Below are 23,594 nucleotides of genomic sequence, written 5' to 3'. Positions count from 1 at the left end.
AAGTAAAATAGTTAGAAGCTGGAAACACTGCTTAAAAGTTAGGGGCTATCTGGAATAGTAACTACTCTGACTTGTGAAATTTGTTTCATATTTTAAGTATCAGAAGAGAATAAGAAGGAATTGTACCATTTTAATTAGACTGACTTTTCCTGTAAGATCAGTCCTGGCATGGGCTTCAGTAGAAGCTCACTGCCCACACAGGTGGCAGTCACCCAGAATGGGACTGAGCGAGCCCCACACACATCAGCCCATCGACAGGGTCGCCTGTCCTCGGTCCTCAGTTCTCAGCATCAGGAGCAACACTGCGAAGTGTCAGGTCCTAGTGGGCGTTAGGAAACAGGTTGGGGGGGCGGGGGAGGAGGTACCTGTTGTGATGTGTCTAAGGGTCTGAGGTACAAGCTGTATGCAGGATAGGTAAAGCAGAATTCTATTTTGGCATTCTTATTTTTAGGTAACTATATTTCAAAAGTAAAACAATGCTAATAGAGACATTATTGTAGACCAGAAGTTTTTTGTGGGTGTTTTTGTTTGTTTGTTTGTTTTCAGTTTTAACCTAATGTCTAGGGAACCATTTCTTAAAGCTATCCAATAGTGTCATCTACATATATTCATTTTTAAATAACGTCTATATGTAACTGTTTTTCTTAGCTGCCTTCCCCTTTGCACCCTCACATTGCAGTGCTCTGTGCCCCTCAGCATCGTTGGTAGCGAGTGTCGGACTTCGTGCTTTATCTCCTAACGCATGACTGCCAGGCGTAGAGCAGAACCCCAGCAGTTGCAGTGACAGGAATGAGCACTCGGAAGGCACGTCAGCACACACTTTCTTCACAACTGTTCCACCTTTCCAGCATTTTTCCTCAGTGACCCCTCCAGCTACCCCGACTCCCGGCATTCTCTCTGCACTCACTGCCATAGTTCTTACCTCTCAGTTGTTCCCTGTCATTTGTGTCCTTACAGACATGGCCTCCATGCCTGGTCCCCTCTCCTGCTGCTTGGGTGTATCCCACCCAGCACTCTGCGGAGGGTTCCTGTGCTCTCCCTTCTTTATGAATGACCCATTTGCCGGTTGTATGTAATTTCTTCCCCACTAGATTACACACTCGTGTGTTGATTGCAACTGTATCCTACTCATTTATTCAGCATTCTGTACTGAGTGCGTAAGCACCAGGTGTTATGCTGTGAGCTTGGGAAACAGCTGGACAAGACCAGGTTCTTATCCTCAAAGAGCTGAGTCTCCATGTTCTTGACGAGTCAGGTGCTCAGGAAGTGCTTCCTGAAGAAATCAGAGGGTGTTCCGCCCTTTCTCTGGTTATTCCCTCTTGACAGTTAAGCGGTTGACTTGTTGTGACTTGTTAAAATCCAGGCTTCCTTAATAAGCACACACTGTGAGGCGGGACCCTGTGGGGTTGACTGTCACTCCCCATGTGCTTGTAACTCCCCACACACAGCTGTTCCCTTTTGCTGCATGTCCCTCTCCTGTCTGTCCCCTTGTTAGACTCAGTGCATCTCAAACTATCTTTGGCCTTAGCTGGTTTGGTTCAGTGGATAGAGCGCTGGACTGTGGACTGGAAGGTCCCGGGTTCTATTCCGGTCAAGGGCACATGCTCGGGTTGCGGGCTCGATCCCCAGTAGTGGGCATGCAGGAGGCAACCGATCAGTGATTCTCTCTCATCATTGATGTTTCTGTCTCTCTCCCCCTCTTCCTTCCTCTCTGAAATCAATAAAAATATTTTTTTAAAAAACTATCTTTGATGACGAACCAGGTTTTTAAAAATTGCGTGTCTGTCATATACATGGTCCTACTATACATGTGTTATGCACCCAGTCCACATGCCACTCCCCAGGCAAATTTAGCGGCACCCGAGCAGACACATGCCATGTCCAGGAAACAAGACCTCCAGTTGGTGCTTGGACACCGCCACAGTGTCAGGTTACTGTAAAAAAGTGTGAGTGTGGCTTCTGTACGTACCTGGTCACAGACCCGAAATAGCAGTTGCTGGACCAGACAAGTAGCACAGCTGTAAGATGCAGTGTAGGCATGGCCTTTTCAGTCTGGGCTCGACACGCGAGCCAGGGAAGTGGCTCTTCTGCTACAGTCGTGGCCGGTGAGCGTTCTCATATGTATCTCCCTCCTGTTGGACCTCACAGCCCTCAGGGGAAGGGCCTCAGCCCTCTTGGTAATCCCTCCGCCTGGCACCTGACCAGTAAAATGCTGAGTAAGTGAATGAGTGAGCCCTCCCGTTTATGGTGAGTAGTAGTTAAATTAACTCAAAACTCTATGGACAGTCACAGTGTCACTGTGAACACTCAGTGAATAGGCGTGAACACTTGTGTTCTTGGCTTGCATTGTGCTTGGGCTCAGCATTGAGCACACTGCTAAAGTGTTTATATTGTAGTCCCAGCTGAACTTTTCTTGTAAATAAAGGCAAGTTTTGCTCCCTAAGTCTGAAAAGTAAGAAGCTGTCAATTTGCTGCTGCCAGTACCACCACACACTTCTGTCAGGATGTGGGTATAAATTAAAACGGCACTCTATAACTCAGACTCAGAACAATACATTTATAAAAGGTCAGAGGCTAAAAAACTGACAGAACCACATGTTTAAAATAGATTTGAAGAAAGGAGTTTATTGTTTTTATACATGTGACATATATATCTGCTGCATCTTCAGTTTTGTATCCCTACCTTTAAATAAGACTATATCAGTTATTTTTATTGGTCCTTCTCAGCAATTAAGTGTACTTTTTTTTTTTTTACAGGATACAGAAAAGCAAAAGGGAAAACAAGCCATGCCCGAGAAACATGAAAATGAAATGTCTCAAGTGAAACAAAAAAGCAAAAAACTTTTGAATGTTAAAAAGGAAATCCCAACAGATGTGAAAACCAGGTGAGAAAAAGAAATGAGTGCAGGGAAATAAAGAGTAAGAGAAGTTACTGGTAAAAACTAGGTAACGTTGCTTGCTTGCTTGGTCTTTGGGGGTGCTTGCAACAAAAGCCCGGTGCTGTATCATGTTCCTCTCGGTTTTCTCAGATGCCTGATGTGTACCGTTAGGAATGGCCCCCTGCTTCTGATGTCAGAAACATAGTCTGTTTTACATACTCACACCTGTAAACCTACTTTTGCCCCACCCTGTATATACATTTTTTACAAAGGAATATCATTAAGAGGCATATACTATCACTTCCTTTTGGAATCTTTATCTGATTGGGAATAAATTTTTTATTTTCTATATTAGGCAAAAAGTTGATCGTCTAATGCTAATTAAGCCTGTAGTTTTAGCTCACATTTGCTTTATTAAAAATTAGTCTTTAAATATTATCAGTATTATGGGAATAGTATATCATCTCTAGACCAGAACACCGAAATCCTTAAATGCTGAAGCATTTGTTTTCCTGTAAGTCAGTTGTGATAAAGCCAGAGGATGTCTCAGTCTCCATCTGCAGCCCCTCCTATCAGACCCCAAGAGTTGACGCACAAAAATCAAAGAGCGTGGAGCATTGGGTGGCATGGCAGAGCTCTGGTCCAGGCATTCTTTAGCTTCAACCCTGCAGAAGCAGGCCTGTGGCCCTTACAGGTCCAAGATGCCAGGAAGTGAATTAGGGCTTCTAGAGAACCAGGGAAACCCTGATTTAAGACACCAGCTAGCTGTTGATCCTTTTGTTTTCTAATTGTTTCTCAACATTTTACACTTATGGAACAAATGTAATAACCTAACTTAGTACAGTGTTTACTAGAATAATTGTGCTTTCTCATAACCTGCTCGAATAGCACATTCGCCTCAGGGCCCTTGGCGCCACATGCCACACACTAGCCTCCAGGTCTGTAGGCACAGGGGAGCCCTAGCCTTGCCCTCAGCTTCCTGCCTCCTTGTATGGGGATTACCATGTATTGCGTGAGTCAAAGTCTGGCATCTGAAATATCTTTCTGGTTTTTCCTTTTAGAAAGAATCACTTAAGTTGGGTCTTACCCATTTATTCAGAAGCTTTAAAAAAGGTTTCTTAATGGAGATCATTTGGCTTAATTTGGGAAAGTATGATTCAGCAAAAAGAAAGTAGTTATCTGGCACCTTTTTTTTAAAAAACCAATTAATTTTACAGTGGCACAGAGTCAAGCTTTGTATAAATGGACAGCCCTCATCCTCCACATTTATAAACCACTTATTTAAAAATAATACACATGGGTGTCTATGTCATGGGAGCTTTTGGTACTTTAAAAGATGGAGTTTTTAAATAACCCTGTCAAAAGTGGAAGGAGGATGGAAGAGTTAATAAAGCTGTAGCATTAATAGTCTTACCCATAGAGGGTGGATTTTTTCATGTCATTTTGTTATCTTTCCTAATTCTGTTTTGGGTTAACTAAGACTCATTGGATTTTTGCTTAGTCATTTTACTAATTCAAAATATAATACCTAATTCTGAGAGAAAATTGGTGAAATATAGAGAACAAAACAATGTAAATAAAATGACCTTTGAGCTAGTATCTTATAACATGTTTATAAATAGCCTTCATTAAAATGTATTTATTTGGTTATGAGGTGATACTTTATTCTATCAGCTGCTTACTTTGGGAGAAGTAGTGTGCCGTTAGATCTGGAAAGTTGAGCCATTCTAACCTTTGAAATCTGGTGTGGATTAGCTGCCTCTGGGAGGGAGACTTTGGGGTGACAACAGAAGGAAGACCATGTGGTACATAAAGATCCTGAAGGAGGCCTAGGAGAGTCCTGAATGGTGGCACACCTTGAGGGGTTGGGGACAGGAAGTGCACTAACTAGAAAATGCCATAGACATATCTATTGTAGCCTGTCCAGGTCAGATTTTCAATGAAAAGCAAGCTATGAGCTCAGCCTTGAACTGACAGCTCTGTGGCCATCACCAGGAGCATAGTGGGGGTCTCTGATGATGCTTGGAAGAATTCTCGTAAGGAACCACTGGGCTCTGGGCTGTGGCCAGCCTAGTCCCATTGCTCACATGCTGATTTATATGCACTATCTACCCAATCCATTTCTCCTAGAGATTGCTTCTTGCCCATCAGACTTGAAGGTTGTTATTGTCCCCCCCTCCCCCGCCCCCGTCAGGCTATGGAAACTTAAAATGGCTCATCATGCCTCCCATTTCACCTTGGCTGACAGGAAGTTCAGGGCCGATTATCCTAGTTACAGGTGTTTATGATGTTAAGCTTACTGCTAAACCTTTTAGAAAGCATCTACCTAATAAAAGAGTAACATGCTAATTGACTGTACCTTCAAGACACCCACCAGCCAATCAGGAGTGAGTATGCAAATTAACCCAACAAAGGTGGCAGGTTAATTTGCATACATGGGCACCAAGTGGCCAGGGGTGGGGCGGGACACTTGTGTCGTCGCCATGGCAACGATGCAGGCGTCCCGCACCACCCCTGGCCGCTCTGGGCCTCTGAGAAGCGTAGGAAGGCGGAAAGGTGGAGGCTCCGGCCAGAGCGAAGGCGGTGCCAGCATCCAGGGAAAGGAAGGCCCATTCTGGCACAAATCTTGGTGCATTGGGCTTCTAGTATATACTCTAAGTAAAAATTGTATTTAAATATTTGTCTAGGTTTAGTCCTGAATTTCAAGAATAAAGAAAACAGTTCATCTCTCCCCACTCACCCTAGGCAAATACGGCAGTCCTGCTACTCTGCAGTAGGCTGTGCAGTTTCATAGATAGCCCAGGAGCTCAGCCTGGTTCATTTCATAGTTTCTACTACAAATGTCTTCAAAGTTCTGAATAGCAGAACCTTGAATCTCCATATTCAGGAACCCCACTAGTACTGTAGCTGCAGGGAGAGAGTCAACAACCCCCAAATGGCAAGTTCCTGCTAATGGCTTTATGCACATTACCTGAGGCAGGTGCTGTAAGAGGTGTCTGCAAGTGCTGAGCTGTCTCTTGCACTGTGCTTGTCTTTCAGTTGCTTAGAGCTGCCGTACCCTCCCCCATTGGAAAGTAAACAACGGAGAACCCTTCCAACCAAGATCCCTCTTCCAACTGCATTGACCAGCAGCTCCAAGTCACGGAATTCCCAGAAACCAAAAGGTATTTCCCTGATGGTCATACAGACATTTCTATTAACAGTTTTTAGTTGTGAATTACCAGTGATCCATTAGTAGTTAGTAGTCGTGAAAGGCTATGGTTGTGTTCTCGTCCTCATTAGAAGGGTCATTGAAGTAGACCTGAAAGAAAGGAGTTACCGTTCATTAACAACTTTCTTTTCTTCTTTCTGTGCAGGTACAAATAAGTTAGTGGATAACAGACCATCTGCCCTAGCGAAATTCCTCCCAAATAGTCAAGAACTAGGCAACACCAGTAGCTCAGAGGGTGAAAAAGACTCTCCCCCACCAGAGTGGGACTCTGTGCCAGTCCACAAGCCTGGCAGCTGTAAGTATGGGAATCACTCTGGGCATGACTACTCAGCAGGAACATGCTGCCTTTTTATTTATTTATTCATTCATTCTCACCCAAGGGTATGTTTTTATTGATTTTAGAGGGAGAGGAGGGGAAAGAGAGAGAGAAACATCTATCAATTGCTTCCCATATGTAGGAAATGGGCCTCTGTGATCCATCTCCAGCATGGTCAGCTTTTGATGGAAATGGTCGCTGAATTTCCCCAGGGCAAACAGAATGTAGGGAGGAGGGAAGAAGATGGAAGAGCAAGGAACATGGACGTGGGCCAGCATCATGGTGGAAACCCCCGAAGTGTCTGCCTCAGCTAGACAGGGGGAGGTGGAGGCAACTAGAAAAGACCTCAGCCCAATTTTTTAAATGGCCCAATGGGAGACATAAGACCTATTAGATGGATAAGGAAACAGGTGACCCCATAGTACTCGCCAATGAGGAATTGGAAGAGGGACTGAATAAATAGGCTGTGTTCCTTACCACAGGTGTGCCTGTACAAATGGACACCCTCGAGAACGTATTAAAAGTCTCATTTTTGCCATACTTCTGTTTTCACCATATTTCTCACACATTGACGCCCCAACCGGCGATCAAACCCACAACCTTTTGGCATGGGACGACACTTCAACCAGCTGAGCCACCTGGCCAGGGCAGAACATTACTTTGAAAGGAGACCCAGTGTTTGGTTTGCTGGAGCCGGCTTCTACCAACCAGCAAAAGCCCGTTGTTAAATAGTCTGCCAGTTGTTATAATGTTGTAGTTTAATTGGTCATGGTGAGAGTATTCCCAGAGAAAATGGGTTCTCGTGGTGTCACGAGAAAAGAATTTCAAGGGGTACATGCGTGGGAGAATTTTTAGCATAGTGGCAAGATTTATTGGGGTGAAAAGAAATAATATACCCTTGGGACTGTAGAGTGTGGGCAGGCTCTAAAAGCTGCCCCTAAGTCCTTCCTAACCCTCCATATATTTTCTAGGCTTCAGGAGCAAGCGGGCTGTCTTTCACACTATCCAACCCAATCTGTTTCCTAGGTTTTTCCAGGGCTGTGCTGGGCTCTCCCCTATCCAATCCCTTTCCTAGACCTTCTGGGGTTGCATGCCCTTATCCTATCCTATCCTTTTCCCAGGCTAGATTCCTCCCCATTTATGGTCGTTATTTTGGCTTCTACTGCACAAGTCTCATAGTTTTGCTTTGTCATCTGGCTACTGCACATGCCTCAGCAGAGGAATCTCCCCTTACTGGTTCTCCCTCCCCCGGTAGTGGCCGTTGTTCCTGGGGAGATTGGAAAGCTAGTCTTGCTGCCTGCTTGGGAATTAAGTCCCTTTGGGGAGTCTGTGAGGCTGCAGCTTCTCCTTTCTTTGTTAATAACGTCCTACCTTCTGTAATAAGAGTATGTGTGTAACCAGAGAAATAGCAGATGATTCAAATCAGGTCTTTGTTTCCCAGAAGCTGGTGCACCAGCACACCACTGCCCAGTGTCCAAAATGGGAAGACCTGTTTGGATTGGGCAATCATTCTAAAAAACTGCTTCTTTAGGAGAACATTAATTCCACATTTCTTTTTTATAATATATTTTTACAAATGTAAGATTTTTAATTATTATCATCATTATCATTATTATTATTACTACTACTAATACTAGAGGCCCAGTGCACAGATTCGTGCACCTGTGGGGTCCTTCGGTCTGGCCTGTGGGGATCAGTGGACCTCAATGCCGCCGCAGCCTGGCCTTACCCACCAGCTTATCGGGCTCCAGCCTGCTGTCTGCATCGATCCCGCACAGCACAAAGCAGTGCAGGAAGAGCAGGCAGCTGGGGAGGAGCCCGAGCCCAGGCTGGGCACCGCACTGCTCCCACTCATCCTGGGCCTGCTGCACCTGCCGCCACAGCTGCATTCGCCAGCCATGAGCCCAGCGTCTGGCACCTGTCTGTCAACTGAGTGGCACTCCCGCTGTGGGAGCGCACTGACCACCCAGGGGCAGCTCCTGCATTGAGCGTCTGCCCCCTGATGGTCAGTGCATGTCATAGCTGTTGTCTGGTTATCTGGTGACTTAGGCTTTTATATAAATAGATTTTATAGGGAGAGGAAGGGAGAAAGAAACATTGATGTGAGAGTAAAACAATCAGCTGCCTCTGACACAACCCCCAGTTGAGCCACATCAAACGGCAATTCCACATTTCTTTACCTGTCTTGTTTCTCATACAGTTACAGTGTAATCATTTTCTAAAAATTCAGTTTATTCTCAATTTTACTCAGTCTTTTGCATAAACAACCTATTCTGAAAAATTCATTATTTTCCTCACTAGCTTTTTTACCTTGTTCTCAGATTTCCCCTGCAGTCAGTCATGACAGCAGCACAGTCTACTAAAATACGGTCAAGGTCCTCGCCTGAAAATACAGTCTAACCTCATCTCTCGAACGTCTTCCATCTCAAACAGTTCAGTTCTCAACCAAGTTGTTCACAAAAATACGTCTTCATTGTCAAACCAAATTTCAGTTTTCCTAGACCTGACAACCCTTTATAACAAAAAGCGTTTCTCGGGCAACAAAGAAAGGAAAGAATGCTTTTGTAACACAATTTTAAAACAAAAAGGCCATCAAGAGTGCTGATGTTGCCCTAGCTGGTTTGGCTCAGTGGATAGAGCGTTGGCCTGTGGGTCTTAGGTTCGATTCCGGTCTAGAGCATATGCCTGGGTTGCGGGCTCGATCCCCAGAAGGGAACGTGCAGGAGGCAGCGATCAATGATTCTCTGTTGATGTTTCTATCTCTCTCCCTCTCCCTTCCTCTCTGAAATCAATAAAAATATATTTTTTTAAGAAAAAAGTACTAATGTTGCTAAGGGTGTGAAAGAAACAATGGTCACTGGCAATTGAAGAGTTGGGAAAACGGTTGTTGATTTGGATAAAGGAAAAGCAGTTAGCCAGTGACAGCATTTTGGAGGCAATAAAATCTGAACATGCGAAGATGCCGTATACTGACCTGAAAAAGACACCCCTGGAACAAGGCTAGTAGGAGGTGGTTTGATAAATATTAGAAAAGAAGTGCTTGTTTATAGATTAAACAGTACATTAGACAAGTACGGTATATAAGAAAGGTTAAAACGGAGTCATTTGGGGGTCTGGAATGGATTAATTCAATTTACATTATTTCTAATAGGAGAAAAGATATGTTTTTTAACAAATCACTTCTCAAACAGCCTTCTGGAATGAATTAAGTTCGAGAATCCACATTCCACTATAGAAGACAGAGACAAGCATAGGCAGGGACCTGATGGTAGGATTTAGAATGACGAGAGGGCCAATCTTAGGACTTACTTGTGTACACTCACCACGGAGTTAGAATAAACTCACATTTGGCTTGTTTGCACTAAAGGTAAAAAGGTTAAGCAAAAGAGTGTTCCTTGAGGGGGAATGTAAATGAAGAGTGGGTGATTGAAGCCTCCGTAGTTTGGATGAAGGCTAAGAACTTGGAATTCAGGTGAGGGGCACAGGTGTGGGCAGTTCACAAGGGGATAGGTCACTTCGAGTGGTGGTGGAGGAGGTCAGAAAATGACTCGTATAAGAGGTGGCTAGGGAAGGGTCAGAACAAGTGTACAAATAGTGAAGATGTGATATCAGATCGGCACACTATGCTGCAAGGGCTTCCAAGAAGAGCAGGAGGGTGGAGAGATTTAAGCAAGGTTCATACAGGAGGTGCCATTTGAGATGGGTCCTGAGTGTGGGCGCCAGGTCAACAAACAACACAGCCTAAGAGGGAAGGGATTAGCCATGTGGTCAAGGGTGACAGTGGGTGCGGTGCCAGCACCATTGAGGAGGGTCAGGGAGAACTCTGGAACAGTCACCAAGTGGCACTGAAGCTGGCAGATGGGTAGCTTGGGCTTCAGAGAAGCGTGCTTTGCTTGGTGGTGCCATAAGGGGGCCTTGACACAGCCAGGGCACGTGTAGCCTTATCTCGGCCCTGAGCCCTAGGGGTCTAGGGAGACGCCTCCTATGTAGGAGAGAATTACACGGAAGTAGAACCTCCATGAGAGCAGGCTTCAGTCTGGAAGTGAGGCCCTCACTTTTAGAGCACTCCCCTCACTGTACACAGGACTTGCATGGGGCACAAAAGGCCAGCCAGGAGGGCCAAAGGGAAAAGCGTCAAGCTGAGCAGAGCTGTTTTGGACAAAGATAAGAAAAGAGGGCAGTGGGGCTATGCAGTTGTGCCAGTGTAACTAGGTCAGTGGGCAGCCTCAGAGACTGGGAGCCATGGAGACTGAATTCGGAGAGGCCAGAGCACTTTCCTTACTCTTCTCTGTTATCACAGTCACGGACCAGCACCCAGGTACACATGGTAATGCAATGGGATCATTCTTTTGTCTTATTTTAAAATTTTTTACAACATTTTTATTTTTCAGTTATAGTTGACATACAGTATTATATTAGTTTCAGGTGTACAAATTAGAAATTTTATAAAGTGATCACCCCAATAAGTATAATAGCCCTCTAATACCATGCATAGTTATTACAATATTGACTGTATTCCCTTTATAAGTGCCGATTCGTACACCTTTTCCACCCATTCCCTAAATCCCCTTGCATCTGGCAACCATCAATTTGTTCTCTGTATTATCAGCTTGTTTGATTTGTTGGTTCATTCATTTAAGTTTTTAGATTCCACATATAAGTGAAACCGTATAATATTTGTCTTTCTCTGACTTATTTCACTTAGCGAAATACCCTCTAGGTCCATCCATGTTGTCACAAATGGCAAGATTTCATTCTTTTTTATGGTTGAGTACTATTCCACTGTATCTGTGTAGCACATCGTCTTTATCCATTTGTCTTCCAATGAACACTTAGTTGTTTATTTGGCTATTGTAAGTAATGCTGCCATGAACATAGGAGTGCATGTATCTTTTCAAGTTTATGTTGGGGTTTCCTAGGATAAATACGCAGAAGTAGAATTGCTGGGTCATGTGGTAGTTAAATTTTAATTTTTTGAGGAACCTACATACTGTTTTCCATAGTGGTTGCACAAACTTGCATGCTCACCAACAGTACACAAGGGTTCCCTTTTCTCCACATCCTTGCCAACACTTGTCTGTTTATTTATTGACAACTAGGGGCCCAGCACACGAAATTCGTGCACGCGTAAAGTCCCTAGGCCTGGCCGATGATTAGGGCCGACCGGGGCCTTCCTGCTGCCAACGGGGCCTTCCTGTGTTCCGCACTGCCCCCTAGTGGTCAGCGCACATCATAGTGAGTGATCAGTCTCCTGGTCAAATTCCCATGGGGACAATTTACATATTAGGCTTTTATAGATAGCCATTCTGACAGATGTGAGGTAGTATCTCATTGTGCTTTTAATTTACATTTGCCAGATGATTAGTGATGTTGATTGAGCATCTTTTCATATGTCCATTGGCCATCTGTGTGTCCTCTTTGGAGAAGTGTCTATTCAGGTCCTCTGCCCATTTTTTAATCCAGTTTTTCAGTGTTAAGTTGTGCAAGTTTCTTATATATTTTGGGTATTGACTCTTACCAGATGTATCATTAGCAGATACCTTTTCCCATTCAATAAGTTGTCTTTTCATTTTGTTGATGGTTTCCTTAACTGCAGAAAATGTTTAGTTTGATGTAGTCCCATTTGTTTATTTTTAGTTTTGTTTCCCTTGCCCAAGGAGACATTTCCAAAAAAAAAAAAAATTGCTAAGACTGATATCACAGTTTACTGTCTACATTTTCTTCTAGAAGTTTTAATGGTTTCGGGTCTGAAACATTTAAGGCTATAATCCATTTTGGATTCATTCTTATATATGGTATAAGAAAGTAGTTTAGTTTCATTTTTTCCACGTATCTCCAATTTCCCAAATACTACTTATTGAAGAGACTCTTTACCCATTTTACATTCTTGCCTCCTTTGTCATAGATTGACAATATAAGTGTGACTTTACTTCTGGGCTTTCTATTCTGTTCTATTGATCTATGTTTTATGCTGGTATCATGCTGTTTTAATATCAGGTAGCATGATTTCTCCAAGTTTGTTTTTTCTCAAGATTGTTTTGGCTATTCAGGGTCTTTGGTGGTTCCATGTAAATTTTAAGATTATTCTAGTTCTATGAAAAATGCCATTGGTATTTTGATAGAGATTGCATTGAATCAGATTGCTTTGCATAATATGGACATTTTAATGATGATGTTAATTCTATCTATGAGCATGGTATAGCCTTCCATTTATTTGTATCTTTAATTTCTTCCGTGCTATATAGTTTTCAGAATACTAGTATTTTACCTCCTTAAATTTATTTCTTGGTATTTTATTATTTTTGATGTTTGTAAGTGGGATTGTTTCCTAAGATAGTTTGCTATTGATGTAAAAAACACAACCAAATTCTGAATGTTAATTTTGTATCCTGCTACTTTACTGAGTTCATTTATTCTAATAGTTTTTTTAGGGGGGAAGTGGGGGGGTCTATTTATGGGATCATGTCATCTGCAAATAGTGACTGTGTTACCTTTATTTACTATTTGGATGCCTTTTATGTCTTTCTCTTGCTTGATTGCTCTAAGACTTCCGGTACTATGTTCAATATAATCAGTAAAAAGTGGACATCTGGTCTTGTTCCTGATCTTAAAGAAAAAGCTGTCAGCTTTTTACCATTGAGTATGTTAGCTATGTGTTTGTCATATATGGACTTTATTATGGGGAATGTTCTCTCTATCCTCACTTTGCTGAGAATTTTTATCATGAATTGATGTTGGATTTTGTCTAATGCTTTGTCAGCATCTATTATATGATCATGTGATCTTTATCCTTCATTTTGTTTGTGGTATATCATATTGATTTGTGGATTTTAGCCAACTTTGCATTCTAGGAATAAATCCCACTTGATTGTGGTATATGCTGTTTTTAATGTATTGCTTAATTTGGTTAGCTAAATTTTTGTTTTCATCAGGTCTGTTGGCCTATAATTTTCTCTATTTGTAGTGTCTTTATCTGGTTTTGGAATTAGGATAATGCTGGCCTCGTAAAATGAGCTGGTGAGTCGTCCGTCCTCTTCTATTATTGGGAATCGTTCAAGAAGGAGAAGTGTTAGTTCTTTGAATGTTTGGTAAAATTCACCTGTGAAGCCATCCGGTCCAGGACTTTTTGTTGGGAGTTTTTCTTATTACTGATTCAGTTTTCTTGGTGGTAATCAGAATGTTTAGATTTTTTGTTTCTTCCTGATTCAGTTTTGGAAGATTGCATGTTTCTAGGAATATATCCATTCCTTCCAGGTTGTCCTATTTGTTGGCACATAATTGGTCGTAGTATTTTCTTTTCTTTTTAAATAGTCACCTGAGGATATTTTTCCATTGATTTTAGGGAGAGTGGAAGAGAGGGAAAGACAGAGAGAAACACATCGATTGGTTGCCTCCTGCACGTGCCCCGACCAGGGCCCGGGCTGGGAAGGAGCCTGCAACCAAGATATGTGCCCTTGACTGGAATTGAACCCGAGACCCTTTGGTCTGCAGGCTGACGCTCTGTCCACTGAGCCAGACCGGCTAGGGCCGTAGTATTTTCTTATAACCCTTTGTATTTCTGTAGCCTCAGTTGTCACTTCTCTTTCATTTCTGATTTTATTTATTTGGGTCCTTTCATTTTTTTTCCTGATGAGTCCATCTAAAAGTTTATTAATTTTGTTTATCTTTACAAAGAATACAGTTCTTGGATCTTTGATTTTTTTCTATTATTTTAGACATTTTTTATTTCTGTTCTGATCCTTATTTTTTTCCCTCTACTCACTTTGGGTTTTATTCGTTCTTCTTTTACTATTTCTAATTTAGTTGTAATTTTGATGTGGTCATGGGAGGAGGCGAGTGAGCATGGTGTTTACTCCACCATCTTTATCAGAAGTGGTGATAGCTTTTTCTGATAAAGGTGTTATATGTGTTTCCATTTAGTGAGTGCAGAAGTATTATTTCATGACAGTTTTTGTTTTAAACTTTTTTAAATAGCTGTGTAGACATTACCCTAGAGGGCAGCGGGAAGATATTAGGAGTTTGTATTCTTACAAACCAGGGACCAGGAACGGCACCGCAGTAGGTGTGCCAGATCACGGGGTATTGTATGATGAACTGGGGTGGCAGGGGTGCCCGGGCTCTGCTCCTCCACAGTGTGTGAGCCTGTGTGGAAGCACAGAGACGCCAGGCCCCACGCAGCGATTTCACCTGCCATCCCTGAAGGACCTGGGGGACGGCACAGCTCAGCAGAGACGGGCCTCACTGGTACTTCTGAGAGCTCTTATGCAGAGAGAAGCTACCTCTCGTTTTCTTTAAACCTTTGAACAGAGCACACGGAAAGGTTTAATTATGTTTTTCTTTGTAGGAGCACTTGAGTTCTGCATAGTATCAGATGGAACACCAAAAGTAACTGATTTTGAAGAGTAAAGATAGCACATTAATGAGGCCTTTTATTTTTACTTTCCAGCTACCGATAGTCTTTATAAACTTTCTCTGCAAACCTTCAATGCAGACATTTTCTTAAAACAACGCCAGACCTCACCAACACCTGCCTCTCCGTCTCCCCCGGCGGCACCGTGCCCGCTTGCGTCCCGTGGCAGCTACAGCAGCATCCTGAACAGTAGCTCCAGCAGGTAGGTTCACTGGTCGCTTCCTAGTCCTTGAACAGGAAAGTGTCCAGAAACCTGCGGCTCACTCCCATTAAGTGGAAATGTCTGTGGCCACAGACTGCTGTCCTGTCTTTCTTCCTACATCTGTCGGCAGCTCGCCCTTGCCCTGGGCGGTTCCCCTGGCTGCCGTCGTACTGTTGTCAGGCCCAGCAGTGCCTCCTTCCATCCCTGGGCTTTTATAACCCATCAACTGGAAATGCATCATTTAACTTAACTAGAATTACTAGAGGCCCGGTGCATGGATTTGTGCACCATTGGGGTTCCTGCACCCTCTCACAATCTGGGACCTCTCGAGGGATGTCAGAGAGCCAGTTTCGGCCCGATGCCTGCAGGCCAAGCTGAGGGACCCCACTGGTGCACAATTCCGTGCACCAGGCCTCTAGTATGCATATAAGGTCTTTGGTTAATCTCTTCCCGCCCTTCCTCCATCCCCCCTTCCCTCTGAGATTCATCAGTCTATTCCATGTTTCCATGCCTCTGCGTTGATCATCTGCCCACTGGTGGTCATTGCGTTTCATAGCTACCAGATGGTCAGCCCTCTGCAGTTGCTTAGGCTTTTATATAGATAGATGTTCTAATTCGAGAGTGAATAAACACACTGACATTAAATGAAGATCTATGGATGTCCTGTGAGTTGAGGAAATGGCTTTGTGGTACATTTATTTTGCTCTTATGGCAGTTAGCTTAGCAATTAAAAGGGCAGGGTCTAAAGCAAGTCAGCTGTAGTAGGGGACGTGCGCACAGCAGGCAGCCTCCTGACAGGGAGGTGGGACACCTCAGCTGGTGCTCCTCCCTAGAGGCACAGCCACACTTGTGTTGGACTGCCTTTAAGGGGACAGTGTCACTGTCACCACCTATCAGTTCTTACCTTGCGCCTGCACTGTTCTCAGCAACACACAGCTGTCACTGCATGTCACCCTCCCAGCAAGCACAGATAGGTCCTGTCCCCACCCCTGTTTTGCTCAGTTTTTAACTCTTGCCTAAAGAGGCAGCATCCACTGTGTCTGGGGAAGCCACCCTGCCTGGGCCGTCACCATGAGCTCCTTAGCCGTCCTGATAGGGGAGGATGCTTTCTAAGAACCAGCTTGTCCTGTGTCGTCACCTGCCAGGACCTCACATTCCACTCCTTGTTCACTGCCCAATGGCTCCCTTTCTCATGTCCTCTCTAAAACAGTCTTTCCAGTCCCTAAATTGTGAACCTGGTCTCTCTTAGACGGACCTGTATTTTCTTACCTTTCCCCCACAAGTTTTTTACTTTCCATCTGACTACACAGTTGTGGGTCCCAGCTCATTTACATGAGGCCAGGCGGTGGGCTGCCCTGGGCCGGCCACAGCCCTGAGACAGTGCGCCTCCAGGCCTCCAGCAGGCAGTGCTGGCGAGGAATTAATTATTCTTCCTTTGCTTCTTCAGTGACCCAAAAACCAAGCAGCCAAGTGGAAGCAAAAACAAATTGACAAAAGCAGCCTCCCTCCCTGGCAAGAACGGCAACCCCACTTTTGCTGCAGTCACGGCTGGCTATGACAAGAGCCCAGGTGAGTGGCCTGCGTCGAAGGCCTGCCTCCGCGGGGCCCGGCACAGTGGAGTTACCTTTGGCCAGTTCGCCTTCGATTGATACAGAGTCCATTGTTACAGGTGGGAATGGCTTTGCTAAAGTTTCTTCAAACAAAACAGATTTTTCCAGCAGCCTTGGCATTGCACACACTCCTGGTGACAGCGATGGCTCAGACAGGTACAGTAGACCGTTCTTACTCGTGAGAAGGATGGACAGGGTTCTCAAGTCAGGTTAGCGGCTGTTGTCCATACATGTGTTCCAGGCATTTCTCCCCTAGATTACAAGTAGGCATTTGTCAGAAGTGGTCCAGGCTTCTAGGGGCTTTTGTCTTGGGTAGAAGCAGACAGCCCAGTTGCTGTGCTCCCCGCATAGCGCCCCTGAGAGAGGGGAGGCGGTGCACACGACCTGTATAACCCAGCGGAGAAGGAGGCTTATGTCCCCATTTTAAATCTGTTCTCATCCTTCTCCGTTATCATGGTCTCCTGTAGGAAAGGATGTGATCTGATAATTAGGTATAGAAGAACAGAAGTGAAATGGAGAGAAGGAAATGGGAGCAAATACTGGGTCACTTACACTAAGTTAGTGGACATGCCTCTTTCTTGACCCAGAGCACCTGGTGGCATTCAGCCAAGTGCCTCGGTTTATCTTCCCAGATAACTAACAACAACAGTAATAATAAAGGCTGTCAGCGAGCAAAACCCAGTTTTACCTGCTTGGCACTAAAGGGAAATGAGTCCTGGATTTTAAATCTTTCTTTACCAAATAGTAACCCTAAAGAAATATATCTCTTTTTACTGCAAAATTTGCTTTGAACCAGGCTCTCATCTTTTTTTTTCTCTTTTTTTTTTTAATGTTTTTATTGATCTTAGGGAGGGAGGAAGGAGAGGCAGAAAGAGAAAGAAACACCCACTGGTTGCCTCACTGTAACCTGGGCATGTGCCCTGACCCAGAGTCAAACCAGCCACCTTTGGTGCATAGGATGACACCCAGCCAGCTGAGCCACACCGGCCAGGCAGGCTCTCAGCTTTGCTGAGGAGGAGGAGCTCTGAAATCCTCTGTGCCTTCACTCCTCTGTGGTATAGAGCTGTTTTTCAGTTCTCCCCTTTCCCTTTGTGTTTAATACTTGAGTACCCTTAGTTGAAGCAATGTCCCCTCTTTGTGAAGCCATACTTAATGATTCTGTGCTGCTGACCCTCATCCGTTTTGTGTTGCATTTTCTTTCCTCTTGAAACATGCAGCTCGGGTTTGTGGAGTCCTGTCAGCAACCCCAGCAGCCCTGACTTCACACCCCTCAATTCGTTCTCCGCCTTTGGAAATTCTTTTAACCTAACGGGTGGTAAGTGTTTAACACTAGACCTCTAACTAATAAGCCTGTGGGCAAGGAAGGAAGGAAAATGAAGTCTAGTTTTATGTGTGGAGAAACAGAGATGGAGAGGAAAGTGTGATTATTGTTAGTAGACATTTTTTAAAAGATGCATTTCTTTGTACCTGCTGTCAGGCATCAATAGACATAAACTATGTGGGCTGACCTTGGGAAGTGGATCTGTCCTTGCTGTTTGGACAGATGCTTAGGGGCCCAGCACAAGGCTCTAGGAAGGGTCCCCTCCCACTCTCCTCTCAGCCCAGAGGTGCCGTGGAACAGGCTCAATGCTGTGAGTCTCGGTTGGGTGTGCTCCGCAGCAATTACTTAAGAACTTCAGGGAAGGATTCTGTGTCTGAAAAGTGGTTCCTGGCTATTCTGGGGCACCTTATGTTTTCTTGCTGCACAGAAGTAGAGAGCTTCATGAGAGTTTTGCACTAGCTGTGATTGTAATGTTAGAGTTGGGAGATAGTTGCATTTTATGTCACCCAGTGATGGGTTTTGGGTAAAGTATTCAAATTGTGTGCTGTATGCCTGAGTTCTTGGGAATATCCCCCATTCCTCTCCGGAGTGTGGTGGGAGCTAATGAAGTCGGTGTGAGGGTTCCCAAGTGGCAGCGGCGGTGTGTGCCCAGATGAATGCCCATTCTGTCCTCGGTGAGCAGGACAAAACAAAGTATGGATTTGAAATTGTGTTCTTACTTTCAGAAGTTTTCAGCAAACTCGGGTTATCTCGATCGTGCAGTCAGGCCTCACAGAGGAGCTGGAATGAATTTAGCAGTGGCCCTTCATACCTGTGGGAATCTCCAGCGACAGATCCCAGCCCTTCCTGGCCAGCCAGTTCCAGCTCGCCGACCCACACGGCCACGGTGAGTACTCGGGGCTCGCTCATCATCACCGCCACAGTTAAAAGCAGCAGAGAATGGTGTGGGAAGGTCGGGTTGTACTGTTATTATCTGTCTCGCTGTGTCTTCATATCTGCCAAAGTGGCCCATCAATATTTTTCAGAGCCACTGTAGGCAGGAACTTAGGGGAGAGGAGGCTTCTGGCCAAGATGGTGGAGTAGGTGAATGTGGTGCTCGCCTTGTCCCACAACCACATCAAAATTAACCAAATCATAGAGCAGCATCACTGAGAACCACCTGAAGAGCAGCTGAACAGAAGTCCTGTGAGTAAGGATATAAAGAAGCCACCTCCAGACTGGGAGGAGAGGTGGCCATACAGAATGGCGAGGGCTCTCCTGAGGAGTGAGGGGTCCAGCCAACCCGGGCTCCTCAGCCTGGAGACCAGCGCCAGGAAGACGAGTCCCCGGGGCATGTCTGTGAAAGCCAGCGGCGCTTAAAGGGCCTGTGCAGAGACGCACTCACTCCGCACTCTAGCACAGGGGCAGCCGCTCAAAAAGCACCAGGGTGAAAGTGGGAGGAACTCGGTTGACTGGCTCTGGGGAAAGTGGGGAGGCGGGAGGGGAAGAGGGAGGGGCAGCTCTTTTCGGAGACAGCAGTGCCAGCAGATGACATAGTTCCTTTGTTGAGCTCTCGCCCCAGCCAGCCAGCCTGGCACCAAATCTGAGCCCTTCGTTCGCCTGGCGAACAAGGTTCACCCCCCCCCCCCCCAAATCTGCTCAACCAAACCTCTTGCCGGGGCTCCTTCACACAAGCAACCTGCCTTGGCTTGCGCTAGACTCCTAAAACCTCTCACAGATCTTCAAACCCCATGCCAGCAGTGGCCGGCTTTGATATGCCCAGTACCTGCACAGTGAAGGAAACCAGCAAATGAACGACAACCTGCTGAGTGGGAGAAGATACATCCGAGAAGGGGTTAATGTCCAAAATACATCAAGAACTCATACAGGGAGGGGCAAAAGTAGGTTTACAGTTGTGAGTACAGAAACAATTAGTGTATTTTCCATACAAACAAATGTGAACCTACCTTTGCCCCTCCCTATATAATTAACACACACACCAAAAAAATATCCAATTTAAAAATGGGTAGAGGACATGAAGGGACATTTCTCCAAAGAAGACACACAGATAGCCAACAGACATGTGAAAATATGCTCAACATCACTAATCATCAGGGAAATGCACATGAACACTACATACCTGTCAGAATGGCTATCAAAAATATTAAAAACAAGTGTTGGTGAAGATGTGGAGAAAGGATTGTAAATTGGTGCAACCACCATGGTAAACAATATGGAGGTTCCTCAAAAAATTAAAAGTGGAACTACTATACAGTCCAGCAGTTCAACATCTGGGTACTTATCCGAAGAAACCGAAAACATGAATTTGAAAAGATACATGCGGCCGTGTGTTTATTGCAGTATTATTTACAATAGCCAAGATATGGAAGCAACCTAAGTGCCTATCAATAGACAAATGGATAAAGATGTGGTACATATATAGTAGGTCCTCGGGTTACGGCAGAGATCCATTCCTACGGCGCGACGTAACGTGATTTTCGCCGTTAAGTCAGAACCCCCCTACATAAGCACCTACGTCACATGGAGCACACACACAGCAGTGAGGAAGTGACACAGTAAAGAAAATTTAAAAGCAAGATAACTTGTGGTAAATAAATAAAAAACATAAAGCACATATGTACATACGTCAAAATGACGGAATTTTTTTTTGTTTTATAAATAAATGGGAGATGGCAATGTAACCACAAAACAACATCCGTCGAGTCCGGCGTAACCCGTCTGTATACACTGGGATATTACTCAACCATAAAAAGGAATGAAATCTTGCATTTGTGACAGCATGGGTGGACCTAGAGGATAAGAATGGCTAAGTTAAATAACACAGACAGAGAAAGACACCATATGATATCACTTATCTTTGGAATCTAAAATACAAAATAGCCCGGCCGGCATGGCTCAGTGGTTGAGCATTGACCTAGGAGCCAGGAGGTTACAGTTCGATCCCCAGTGTGGGGCAGGCAGGAGGCAGCTGATCAGTGATTCTCTCTCATCATTGATGTTTCTGTCTCTCTCCCTCTCCCTTTCTCTCTGAAATCAATAATATATTTTTTAAATAAAATATAAAATAAACCAAAAAAAAAAACAGAAACAAACTCCGGTACAGAGAACAAGCAGGTGGTTGCAGGTAGAGGCTTTGGGGGTGGCATTAGTTTTGTTCTGAGGAGCACATGTGCCCTTACGTGAGCTTTCTGGTGTGCATTTGTTCGTTTTTCAGTAAAATTCTTCTGCAGGAACCATGTTCTAGAAAAGCAATCTCACCAAGGAAAGTAATTACTGGTCTCAGCTTTCACAAAATTGTGATAGAAAAGTATGATCCCACTGTGGCCACTTCTTCATCCTCAGGAGAACTAAACGAGACAAGCAGGGTTTATCGGTACTGATTTAACTCAATAGATTCTAACGTGTGTCTCTACTTGTCATTGTTTGGCTTTAGCTTTAAAAGCATCTCAACCATTCTTTAAGCCAGGGTCAGTAATATCTTAGGCTTTGTAGGTTGTGCTGTTTCACTCGCACCTGTTCTCCTCTGCCATCCTGTGCCCAGCAGCCAGGGCAGTACCTGATCAGATGGTGCGGCTGGACTCCAGTGGAACTTTCTCTACGGAAACAGGCAGGGCTGGGCTTGGCCCCTGGCTTAATCGGACAGTCCTTGTTTAAAAGATCACAACCAAGCTCCCCACTCCCCACCCTCCTCATCTTCACAAAACAGACGCGAGCAGGGCAGGCTTGTGCCACTCGCTGCTTTCAGATCCTTCTTGCCCTGGCTGGTGTCACTAAGTGGTTAGAGCATCAGCCCATGCCCCAAAGGGTCAAGGGTCCAATGCCAGGTCAAGGGCATGTACCTGGGTTGCGGGTTCGATTGCCGCCCTGGTCGGGGTGCCTGTAGGAGGCAACCAGTTGATGTCTGTCTGTCTGTCTGTCTGTCTCTCTCTCTCTCTCTCTCTCTCTCTCTCTCTCCCCTCTCTTTCCCCCTCTCTCCCCACTCCCCCATTCCTCCTTCCCTCTACTCTTTAAAAAAAAAAAAAGCCAATGGAAAAAATATCGAGTGAGGATTAACAAAAAATAAAATATCACAGTCATCTGCTCAGATTCTGGGATGGTTATACATATAACACATTTGTTTTAAAATAACATGAGAGATACCGATGGCCCAGCCCGTTTCAGCAGAGCCTTCAGCACTTGCCCGCCGCCTGCCCTTCTCAAGCCTGACGCCCCTGTTGTGTTTTCTGTTTTGCAGTCAGTCCTTGGCAACACCAGTGGCTTATGGTACACCCCCCCATTCAGCAGCTCCATCTGGTCCAGCAACCTTAGCAGCGCCCTCCCTTTCACCACTCCAGCAAGCACGCTGACCAGCATCGGCCTCATGGGCACAGAGAACGCTGCTCCTCACGCCCCTTCGGCCTCCGGTCCAGCTGATGATCTGGGACAGACCTACAACCCATGGCGGATATGGAGCCCCACAATTGGAAGAAGGAGCTCTGACCCGTGGTCTAATTCGCACTTCCCTCATGAGAATTGAAATTAGGCAACAAAAAAAAGTGGGGGCCCTTGTCTAGATCATGATCTGCCAGTTTCTGAGACATCTTTCTAAGGCTCTTCCTGCTGTAGCTCCCCACTCCCCACCCTCCTCTTCACAAACAGACTCGGGCAGGGCAGGCTTGTACCACTCGCTGCTTTCAGATCTTTCTTGCAATTATGATAATGAGATTTGCTGTTTGCTTTTAGAGAAAAGTCTGGACTCGGCCACAAACTTCAGTAAGACCTGTACGTCTGAAACCTTAACTGCTGTCAAGTTGCCACCGCCTGTCTGTCTTCCATTCTTTATCTGTAGGAACACAAATCTGACATTACAGCTGAAGAAATAATTTGAGTTGATTCAGAAGTCCTGGCATGTGACAATTTTATTAAACTACCAGGGTTGGTTTTTTATAATTTCACAATATTATGCGCCAAGATCTAATTTTAAAAATGTATGAGGACTTTGTGCTGGAAAATACAGAGTATTTTTTTAAAATAAGGCTGTCCTGGCTTAAAAGCAGATTACAGAAATGTGAGTCAAGCTGAACAACAGAGAATGAATGTAAAAACATTCAGTAAGACCATAGGCATTTTCTGTGCTATTTGTACTTGAGGTATGTAACATTTGTATACCTGAATTTATTTTAAAGATAAACTGAGATGCACATAGCCAAGTCTTGAGATACAAGATTGAATGTGTATTTCTTAAAAATACAACTTTGTGTTGTACTTTGAAATAAATGATGCTTTTTTCAAAAGCCTTGAATTGTCGTGTGCCTTTTTTTACATGCAAGATGCATTTATTTGGATTCTCTCACACCCAGGTAAGCCATGCCATCATTTATTTACTCTGGGATTTGGTTTGTCATGGCTGGAACCCCGTGCCCTACTTAAATTCTGAGTATTTCCATGGTAGTCGCCGAAGGTCCTTGATAGAAAAAGTTTACATATTTAATTCTTATTTTTCCTTTCAACTGGAAGTGTGCTGACCCTTTTCCAATTAAAACTCCCATAACTCCTCCACATGGTCTTGTCGAGGGTACGCAGGTACCGGTGTGCCGTGGTGCATCAATGTGGTTTGGGCTTCCAGAAAGTCCTGCCCAACTTGCTTTTCTCCTCTTTCATTTCCA

The 23,594-nt window shown here is 44.6% G+C and overlaps 1 protein-coding gene across 1 annotated transcript in view; it reads left to right on the top strand.

The window, feature by feature from the left end:
- Positions 1 to 23,222, top strand: part of TMEM131 (transmembrane protein 131) — a 200,845-nt gene extending 177,623 nt beyond the window's left edge. Inside the window, exons 33-41 of the mRNA XM_054728464.1 lie at positions 2,758 to 2,885; positions 5,919 to 6,043; positions 6,236 to 6,385; positions 14,853 to 15,018; positions 16,466 to 16,587; positions 16,688 to 16,784; positions 17,846 to 17,943; positions 18,675 to 18,835; positions 22,184 to 23,222. Coding sequence (XP_054584439.1) covers positions 2,758 to 2,885; positions 5,919 to 6,043; positions 6,236 to 6,385; positions 14,853 to 15,018; positions 16,466 to 16,587; positions 16,688 to 16,784; positions 17,846 to 17,943; positions 18,675 to 18,835; positions 22,184 to 22,465 — 1,329 coding nt within the window. The 3' untranslated portion in view covers positions 22,466 to 23,222. The remainder of the gene's footprint in view (positions 1 to 2,757; positions 2,886 to 5,918; positions 6,044 to 6,235; positions 6,386 to 14,852; positions 15,019 to 16,465; positions 16,588 to 16,687; positions 16,785 to 17,845; positions 17,944 to 18,674; positions 18,836 to 22,183) is intronic.
- The last annotated feature ends 372 nt before the right edge of the window (positions 23,223 to 23,594 follow it).

This window comes from Eptesicus fuscus, chromosome 16 (assembly GCF_027574615.1).
Source record: "Eptesicus fuscus isolate TK198812 chromosome 16, DD_ASM_mEF_20220401, whole genome shotgun sequence".
Classification (NCBI taxonomy): Eukaryota; Metazoa; Chordata; class Mammalia; order Chiroptera; family Vespertilionidae; genus Eptesicus; species Eptesicus fuscus.
The sequence above is the reverse complement of the archived record's forward strand: the minus strand, read 5'-3'. Positions and strand labels throughout refer to the sequence as shown.